General features: G+C 36.4%; 2 protein-coding genes across 2 annotated transcripts; both read right to left on the bottom strand.

The window, feature by feature from the left end:
- Nucleotides 1–2,326: 2,326 nt before the first annotated feature.
- Nucleotides 2,327–3,184, bottom strand: LOC309327553 (olfactory receptor 13H1-like; the record flags this gene model as incomplete). Its single annotated transcript, XM_081836854.1, has 1 exon — nucleotides 2,327–3,184. One exon carries the CDS (start codon nucleotides 3,182–3,184, stop codon nucleotides 2,327–2,329), a length of 858 nt encoding a protein of 285 aa, XP_081692980.1.
- Nucleotides 3,185–8,417: 5,233 nt separating this feature from the next.
- On the bottom strand, nucleotides 8,418–10,055 carry LOC309327539 (olfactory receptor 13H1-like; the record flags this gene model as incomplete). The annotated part of the gene is made up of 2 exons (XM_081836837.1): nucleotides 10,030–10,055; nucleotides 8,418–9,353 (listed from the first exon to the last, which is right to left on the bottom strand). Exon 2 carries the CDS (start codon nucleotides 9,339–9,341, stop codon nucleotides 8,418–8,420), a length of 924 nt encoding a protein of 307 aa, XP_081692963.1. The 5' UTR covers nucleotides 9,342–9,353; nucleotides 10,030–10,055.
- Between the last annotated feature and the right edge of the window lie 595 nt (nucleotides 10,056–10,650).

The following is a 10,650-nucleotide window of genomic DNA, read 5'->3' as shown; positions in this document are numbered from 1 at the left end:
TGTCTCAGCTCCAATTCTTCCCCGACTTGCTTTCCCCCGCACTGTCTTTCGGTGGTGCCCGGAAGTCAGTTCTGTCCCCAGGCGGGGGGACAGATAGTCTTAACCAATGCCTAAACAACCACTCACAGTTTGTATTTTAATAAAGTTGTGGCCAAAATCATGCCAAAAATCTTAAACAAAAAATTACGTGTCCGTTGCGAGTTATTTTGGGGGGTGGATTGGGGACCTCAACACGCAAATAAAGCTATACTCGACGGACGAAAGGATATATGATTTCTGACATGATTGAGAATTGCAGAGCAGAGACAAGAACTTAGAGTGTTATAATTGAGATGTGGAAATATGGAAACAACAACAAGAGGCAGAATTGAGGTTTGGAGTTATGCTTCAAGGTCCAGACTATGGGAAGCCTGAAAAATTAATAATTACAATTTGTAAGATAATTTGACCTTTTTATTTTAGTTTTTTTTTCCTTTTTATTTGATTATGATTTTATATGTTAATTGGATGTTTTTATTGGGAAATTAATAAAAATGATTTAACAAATAAAAGCACAATAAAACATCAAATATTAAAATTAAATTAAAAAAAATTCCTTCCAGTAGCACCTTAGAGACCAGCTAAGATTGTTATTGGTATGAGCTTTTGCGTACATGCACACTTCTTCAGATACATCTGAAGAATTCATAATCTGAAGAAGTGTGCATGCACACGAACGCTCATACCAATAACAAATTTAGTTGGTCTCTAAGGGATTTTTTTTTTCTTTGTTTTGAGTGCAGCAGACCAACATGGCTACCTACCTGTAATGAAACATCAAAAACTTCCCTAAACAGGGCTGCCTTCAGATGCATTTTAAAAGTAAGATAGTTGTGTATTTCCTTGACATCTGATGGGAGGGTGTTCCACAGGGTGGGCACCACTACCAAAAAGGCCCTCTGCATGGTTTCCTGTAACCTCACTTCTCTCAGGGAGGGAACCGCCAGAAGGCCCTCAGAGCTGGATCTTAGTGTCTGGGCTGTACGATGGGAGTGGAGACACTCCTTCAGGTATACTGAACCAACACTTTTGAATTGTGCTCAGAAACGTACTGAGAGCCAATGTAAGTCTTTCAGGACCGGTGTATAGCCTCCATACCTATCAAGTTAGTGGCTGTATACCCTCTGTGTTAACTTTATGCGAACCATCAAGCCACTCAATATATCTTGGATGGTTCCACCCAAGATTTGAGGATCCCAGTGATGGGTGAGCACAGTTGCCATGAGGCTTCCAACCAGAGTTTATTCAGGGAGCATCCTGACATTGCTGCAGAAAGAGAGAGAGCCACAGAGAGGATTTCTGACCCCTGCATGGACCCACCCCTAGGGGATATTCAGGTGCATACTTTGGGCATCATATCCAAAAAGGCTCTGGGCAAGTATTTCACAATCTGTCATATCCTAGGCGGGGGGCGGGTGTGTCTGTTGATGTAATCCCACTTAAATTATGCTCAATGTGGTATGCCTCTTTGTATCACAATGATCAGATCCTGCCGCAACTTTGGCAAAATGTGACACTGAATCTGCTTTCTGCCTGCTTCCCTGTGCATCCAGATGATTTCTGAATGCTGGGTTTTGAATTGAATCACTGCTGGTATATTGATAAAGCCTTGCCCATGGGCAGTGCCATTTTTTAATTATTATTTTTTAGAAAAAGAGGTGCCAGAACTCAGCATGAACACCTTCCTTTTTCTCCTAGAATGGCAATGGTACCCACCTGAGAGGTGCTGGAACTGGGTTCTGGTGAGTTCCAGCTGAAAAAAAGCTCTGCCTATGGGCTGCTTCATTTAGGTAATGTAAGTGCTTTTGCACAGATAAAATTGGCTAGAAGAAATGCTTTACCCATGAGGATATCCTCATGGGTAAAGCATTTTTCTCATCACTATGTATTGGAATGCATTTTTCTTTTTAAAGTCCTCATAGGTTCATATTATGCATTCTCCCCAGAGCTTAATTTGCTATAGAGAATTTGTTCATTATTTGAATATATTCTGCTCCCAGGATTTATAGAACCACTGGATTGAGTAATTGAGTATATACAGTGGATATGTTATATAAATGAAACCTATCTTTTTGTTTCTATTTCTATTATTATCAATATTATTCACTCTGTTTAGAAAAATATTAATGCAGCTCCATTATCCCCCTCCCTTTCACCCAAAGAAAACTGAAAATATAAGTGTCATGACAGTTTAAAATAATGTCTAAACACACTAGATTCAATCAACACTATGACTGCAGTTTCTTCTCCACCAGCCTTTTGAGCCCTCCTAACACATCCTGGTTTCTCAGTGTAAAGGGTTTAACATGGGTATCAGTGCTGCATTAAAGATATAAATAATTTTATCAATAGTATGACTGTCCTTAGATTGAGGTTTGATATATGTGATTATAGAATTTCCAAAGAACACCAGCACTACAACTAGGTGAGATCCACAAGTAGAGAAAGCTTTCAGTCTGCTTCCAGATGAATGGATTCTCAAAATGGCCACAAGGATACGTGCATACGAAAAGAGGATGAAACAGAAGGGGAAAAGGACTGTGCAGGTGCTGGTGAAGTACATTGTCAGTTGTCCCACAGCCTTGTCAGAACAAATTAATTTCATGATGGCTGTGAGCTCACATGCAAAATGATCCACCTCGTTATGTCCACAGAAGTGGGCAGGGTTTGCAAGACAGGGAACAATAGCAAGTAAGAAGGCTATTGTCCACGATACAATAGCCAAAACAATGCAAACTTTCCAGTTCATGATAAGCATATAACGGAGTGGATTGGAAATGGCAACATACCGGTCATAAGCCATGACTGCCAACAAGAAACATTCTGTTGATCCAAGGTATATACCAGTGTACATCTGAATGTAACATTTAGCAAAAGACATGACGGGTCTGTCCACCAAACAGTTGGCAATAGATTGTGGAACTGAAGATGTACAAAGACAGATATCAATGATGGACAGATTACAAAGGAAGAAGTACATTGGATTATGGAGCCGAGGATCAGCTATGACTACAAACAGAATGAGTCCATTTCCGATTATGTTTCCTAAGTAGATGATGGTCATTACAGCCGCCAATCCTATCTTTGTTTTGGGATGTCCAGAAAAGCCAATGAGGACAAATTCAGTGATGTCAGTCTCATTCATTTATACGCTCTGCAGAAAGATTTTTTGGAGTGATCAAGGAAGATATTAAAGATATTCAATATCTGAGAACGCTAGATGATTAACCATATTTAATCTAACTTATATATAAATCTAATTTATATGAATATTGTGAACCAAGATATTGATACCATTAAATTGCATCAACAATTTTTAGGATCTGAACTATAGAACTGATAGCTAAATAGACAATCAAGTGGAGGGGGGTTGGGGGGGATTGGGTTGTTGTTGTTTTTATTTTGATTACGTATTTTGTGGCTTTATATTTTGATTTTATTCCGTGAACTACCCTGTGAACCACCCTGAGACCTCTGGGTATAGGGCAGAATAACAACAACAGCAACAACAACAACAACTACAACAACAACATGCATCACATAACTGATATACAAAAAACCCAGTGATATTGTAGGGAAGGAGACTTGGGGGGGGGGGAAAGAACATGTACTTCATAACCAGTTTGTCCAATATGCTCGCTGAGTAGATCCATTTAATGAAACCTCACATACTACATGTTACATGCTACATGCTACATGTTATGTATCACTGTGTCCAAATTAATTTGCTGAATCAGCAAAGCTCAAAACAGTAGGAAATATGAAGTGCATGAGACAATACAAGGGCACAGCTACCAACTGCAAGTTTATGTACACAAGGCATATATAATGTATGGGACTGGAGATTGCAACATACACCTGGTTAATGGCATGATAGGTTTGTCCACTAAACAGCGTTTTAGCTTATGAGAATGAAGTGGTGGTAAAAGAGTGTCAACCATGGAAAAATGAAAAAATGTGCATTCAACTTAGCAACTACTTAAGACCATGAGTCCATTTATAATTACTGACCACAAGGAGGTTAAGATCAGAAAATTCATGAAACCCATTCTGGCCTTAATTCCAAAGCAATATAGTTAATTTAATATATCCAATATCCAACGAAAAACAAATATTTCTGTATAATTCTCCTAATTCCAACTATAGAATTGTTCAGTAGAAAGGAAACCAGTTACATATGGCTCCCGGTTTTGTACTGGGATTTATTAGAAATAATTAAAAATTAAAATATGACTCTAACAATAGCAGTACAATAGATCTGCCAGAATAAACTGAAAAACCCGAAGATGAATAAATATCATCTTGGGACTGCACCAAATACAATGGATTTCTTGCTCCAAATGATGGTCAATCTGCCTCTGCTATTAAGCATCTTTGAAAAAGGTACACTACACGGACACTATGCATGTAAACACTGGGTGGTGGACCTAACGAAGGAGGATTGGTGACTCTATCATGCCTGCTTGCAAAAGCTCAAGCAGTACCTTACTATGCATCATTTGAAGAACAAAACAAAAAGTTACATAGACCATTGGTCTGACATGGCTAATGCTTCTATGATGTGGCAAAGTTCCATTTGGAATAAGTTAGTAAAAAGTGCTAGAGGCAGTAGACCAAATAAAGGTAAGGGGACCCCTGACTGTTAGGTCCAGGCGCGGATGACTCAGGGGTTGCGGCGCTCATCTCGCTTTATTGACCGTGGGAGCCTGCGTACAGCTTCCGGGTCATGTGTCCAGCATGACTAAGCTGCTTCTGGTGAACCAGAGCAGCGCACGGAAACGCCGTTTACCTTCCCGTTAGAGCGATACCTATTTATCTACTTGCGCTTTGACATGCTTTCGAAATGCTAGGTTGGCAGGAGCAGGAAATGAGCAATGGGAGCTTACCCCTTTGTGTGGATTCGAACTGCCGACCTTCTGATTGACATGCCCTAGGCTTTGTGGTTTAGACCACAGCGCCACCCACGTCCCTTTGGTAGACCAAATACACAAAACACTATTCAGCCAAAATGATTAATACCAATAGGCATTCATTTTATCTGCATATACCTAATGTCATAATATCTGATAATTTAGGAAGGAGGGCTGCAGCTCAATGGAAGAGCATCTGCTTTGTGTGCAGATGGTTCCTAATTCAATCTCTGGCATCTTCAGATAGGGACAAAAAGGTCAAAAGGTCAATTCTGTGTCCAGGGCAGCTTTCCCTGTCTGAAACCCCAAAGAGTCACTATTGGTCGGTTTAGAAGATAATGAGCTAAATGGCCTAATGGTGTGACTCAGTATAAGGTAACTATGCTATGCTATCTAATTATAATTTACATGTGAAATAGGGGTTTAAAAGCTATTTTCTCTTGTTATGTTATCTTCCATTTTATCTAGAACTATGTGATGGTTTCTACACTTTCAAATGCACACTAATAAAAAACAAAACAACATGTTTTCATTTAAGGCACATTTTAAAATTCCCAGCATGTTTCTAAAACATTTTTAACAGTTGCAAGAGGAAGGGAGAAAAACTGTTTTCAGTTGGCTGGAAGCATCCCAGATTATTATTTCATTGATTTTCGTCCCTTTCATATGAAGGTTAAAAATGGGTAAGGCTTTGTCAAAGATAAATCTTTAAACATTCCAGGGATTTCAGTTGGACTGATGCATTGTGACACTTTTAATGAAGCTTTATAGAACAGAGGTACATTATTATCATAATATTATTAAATTTATATATTGTTCTTCATCCAAGGATCACAGAGTTGTTTACAATACAAATCGAAACAGTGGAATCCAAATAATCATGTCAATTAAAGAAGAGCTTACCTTTTAAAAAATCTCTTCAAATGAGGGTGAAAAATCTACTCAGTTGTGACATTATGCTTTTTTAAACATCAGCTCATTGTGGTAGATTTCCCCCCACAATTTTGGTAAGATAATGCAAGAATATTTTGGTAACATAATGCAAGACTGAGAAGAAGATGTTTGGAGCTATAGTGGCATTTTTTGCAAAATAAAAACGTAATATATTTAGTTCTCCCTTAAATTCAAAACAGTTCTAGATCTAGTGTATTACTAACAACACAGGTTCAGAATCCCTGTTACTGATTCCTTTTGACTCACTATGTTCATCAAATTAAAAAGAAAGGAAAGAAATAAAGGTCTGAAAGCTGGCTATAGCACTTTTACTTTCTTAATTATTTTTCTTACATTATCCAGGCCTTCAGTAATTCTCCTTATATAAGTAGCATAAGCTTAATTCCTAAACAGACAGGTATGTGTATTTGTGTGTGTGCATTGTTACATCCAGCTAAAGATACACAGTGCTATATTAGTTCTTCATTTCTGATTTGCCCTTCCACATTCCCATATGACACAATCCCCACTGACTACTTTGTTTGAGAGCGTTGAAAATAGATCTACAACTATCCAGCTTATAAATCTGAAGTTATCATCAGAAAACTAGGTTTCACAATGAAACTGCAGACCTCAACAACTTGAGTAAAATTAATCCCACTGAATTTACTTGAACACACTCAAGGGTTATTCTGATCCCCTCCTGCATCCACTGAGTCTGGTCTTAAAAAAGTGTAGGTGACACTTTAGAACTTTCTACCAACAGATATTAGGCAGACAACATTATGGCATTGTTTTGGGTGCCTATTATTTTTTGTGCTCCAGAAGTTGTGTTATGTTGAAAAGTATACACATTTTATACATGCTAGTTTACACACACACACACACACGTCCACACACACAAACACCTGAAATTAATGTTTATTTTGCATTTTATTGGTATTCTGGAAGAATATAATAGACTTGTAAAATGCCTATAGGTCTTATTTTCTATTGTATAACACATAAATGTTGTCTATATTATGCTGTATCTCATTTGTCCAAAGAAATGACTGGAAATATGGCAAGGTTGTGGATTGGACTAAAAAATCACCTTTCAGTTGTATGTGTTAATTTTTAAAAGTTGCCTATTTATTTTTCTTTTTTTAGTAAATGTTATTGAAATTGGGGGGATACAAATATGACTATCAGATATCTTTTTATCAAGACTAAAATGCTAATCTAAATAAAAACACAGGGCAGAAATAGGGAAAAGAAGGGAATAAATGAATGGGAAAGGGGGGGGGGATAAAAATAAAGAGAACTTCTGATTCTTCATCTGCCAGCTATATAGAAAATTATTCAACACACCCACTCCAAGATAACACCCAACAGCAAATCCACCTTCTATAAACCAACATTATTTTCAATTTTCAAAGCCAGATATTAATAGTTCATTTTCTTTTTCATGCAAAAAGTCTATAAGAAGTTGCCAATCTTTAGTAAATATTAACAGTGATTATTCTGATTAAGCACATTGATTTCACTAACTCTGCTAAGTCTAGTAATTTTAATAACTATCCTCAACTGTAGGTATCTGTGCATATAAATGTATTGCTGCTATATTGAAACAAATGTATTTCTGCTATATTGAAACATATTGAAATAAAGTTTCAGTCTTTTTCTAATTTTATATCCATTAGTCCCAGTAGGAAGAGTTCTAGTTTCAAATGAAACTTGATCTCCAAAATCCTCTGTATCAGCATATGTATTTGAATCCAATACTATTTAAAAGCTTTTTTACATGTCCACCAAGCATGATAAAATGTCCCTTCATTTTTCTTGACACTTTCAGCTGGTATTTGGAACATTTTTATACATTCTAAATAACTTCTCAGAATTTAATTTTTGACATCAGTTGTAGGGTGGAAGGGCGTGGCTTGACTTGGCAAACATGACTTGTTCTGCAAACATTTGCAGAACAAATTAAGATCTCTGCCGGGCTTATTTAGTTCCAGAAACCAGAGGTGATTCAATGCTAGGTTATAGGAAGATTTCATCTGATAACTGGGCCTTTTGGTTTCCAAATTATTTGCTTTATCATAGGGTTGAGGAACCTGTGGACTTCTAAATATTGCAGGACTAAAGCTTCTATCATCCCTGACTACTTATTACGGTTGCTCAGGCTGCTGAGAGAAGGAGTCAAACATCATTTGTAGGACCACCAATTCACCATTTCTGCTTTATCAGTAAAATAATAGCTTATCTTTCTAATATATTGAACAGATTAAATCATTCGGGTAGGATAGCCCATATCTAATTTACAGAACAACTGGATTGATAGATGATAGATAAAGAGGTCATACATTATGACAACAAAACCTGTGCTTTAGCTTCTTATTATTATGTTTTATTTTTTATGTTTTTATTTCCTTTTATTGCACATTTCAGAAATATAAAGTTCTTTACAAGGAATTTTTTTAAAAGGCATATTAAAAACATGACAGTGATATGATAAATTAAAATGCCATTAAAACTCACAAGATTCATCCAATATTATGACTGCAGGTTCTTCCCCACCACCTTTTTAAGTGCTCCTAATACATCCTGGTTTCTCAGTGTGTAGATTAAAGGGTTTAACATGGGTACCAGTGCTTGATTAAAGATATAAATAATTTTGTCACTAGCCTGTTTGTCTTTAGACTGAGGTTTGATGTATAGTGCTATAGCATTTCCAAAGAACACCAGCACCACAGCTAGATGAGATCCACAAGTAGAGAAAGCTTTCAGTCTGCTTCCAGATGAATGGATTCTCAAAATGGCCACAAGGATACGTGCATACGAAAAAAGGATGAAACAGAAGGGGAAAAGGATTGTGCCAGTGCTGGTGAAGTACATTGACAGTTGTCCCACAGCCATGTTAGAACAAATTAATTTCATGATGGCTGTGAGCTCACATGCAAAATGATCTACCTCATTATGTCCACAGAAGTGGGCAGGGTTTGCAAGACAGGGAACAATAGCAAGTAAGAAGGCCATTGTCCACGATACAATAGCCAAAACAATGCAAACTTTCCAGTTCATGATAAGCATATAACGGAGTGGATTGGAAATGGCAACATACCGGTCATAAGCCATGACTGCCAACAAGAAACATTCTGTTGATCCAAGGTATATACCAGTGTACATCTGAATATAACATTTAGCAAAAGACATGACGGGTCTGTCCACCAAACAGTTGGCAATAGATTGTGGAACTGAAGATGTACAAAGACAGATATCAATGATGGACAGATTACAAAGGAAGAAGTACATTGGATTGTGGAGCCGAGGATCAGCTATGACTACAAACAGAATGAGTCCATTTCCGATTATGTTTCCCAAGTAGATGATGGTCATTAAAGCCGCCAATCCTATCTTTGTTTTGGGATGTCCAGAAAATCCAATGAGGACAAATTCAGTTATTTCAGACTCATTCATATCTTCTAAGTCCTGTATAAAGATTTGTTTTTGGTGATCAGGGGAGAAATAAAAGTTGCTTAATATTTGAGAAAGTAAAAGAATTGACTATATATAAACTAGACATTTACAGTATTGAAACTACAGTATCAACATTGAAATTGATAATGCTATGATTAGATAAAAATGTGTAGGATCAAAATTATAGAAACTCCCTGGATAGACAGATCAACTAATATTTATATGCATCACAGGTAATTTATTGAGAAAGCCTGAAATCTTATTAGATGTTTCCCTTTTTTTCTTTCCTACATTCCTGTGTTCTCACACCACATCTGGGGAAACATCACAAACACATTTTAAAAAGATTTCTAAGTGAATTCACTAAAAAATTGTTTAACATAAAAATAACAAGTCAATAGAATGCAAAATAATTTTGCCTATTTCTTGTGCTATATTAGAGTGAGATTTCAGACATTTGAATATATGACTCCCATATAATATAATTTTATTTCTAGATTAGGACACTGGGTAAGACTTTGAAAAATATAAGTACTTTTTCATTCTTGTCAGTGGTAGATATGTAAGTATGCATGTAACTCTTCTAATGAAGCTATATAGAACAGAGGCATAGTATTAAAAGTACAAGCTAGCATATCCAAGAATAACTAAGTGGAATACATAAGGTTAATTAAAAATGATAGCTTACCTTTTAAATACAATCTTCAAATCTATGCAGTTTTGACAATAGGCTTTCTCCAAAAACATTCAGTGTATTCTGATTATTTCCAAATATTTTCCCCATAGTTCTGGTAGGATAACACAGCAACAATTTCAAGAGACTTTGGGAAAGAAAGTGGGGCTTTTTGCAGCTATGATGGAGTTCCTTGCAAATTAAAAAGTAATATTTTTAATTATCCCTTAAATTCAAAACTGTTCTGTATCTAGCACATTAATATCAATAAGTTTGCAGAATCCTTTTTTCTGATTCCTTTTGGCTTACTAGCTTTATCAACTTAAAAATGAACTAATACAATTAAAATCTCAAAGCTGGCTATATGCATTTACTTTCTGAGTTCTTTTTCATATGCTCTCTGGTCCTTCAATAGCTATCTGTGTATAGATAACACAGATTTGGTTCTTAATCAGGTGTATTTATGTTTCAATGAAAAAATATACCGAAGCATTGTAACATCTGGATAAAGATACATAACATTATATTACTTCTTGATTTCAGCTATATCCTTCTGCATTCCCATATGAAATAATCCCTATTGACTAATTTACTTGCAAGCATTCAAGGAACTCTTATAACTAGTCATATAAATAT

Source organism: Podarcis erhardii (genome assembly GCF_964252035.2).
Source record: "Podarcis erhardii genome assembly, chromosome: 13".
Classification (NCBI taxonomy): domain Eukaryota; kingdom Metazoa; phylum Chordata; class Lepidosauria; order Squamata; family Lacertidae; genus Podarcis; species Podarcis erhardii.
This window is presented reverse-complemented; position numbering and strand designations above follow the sequence as displayed.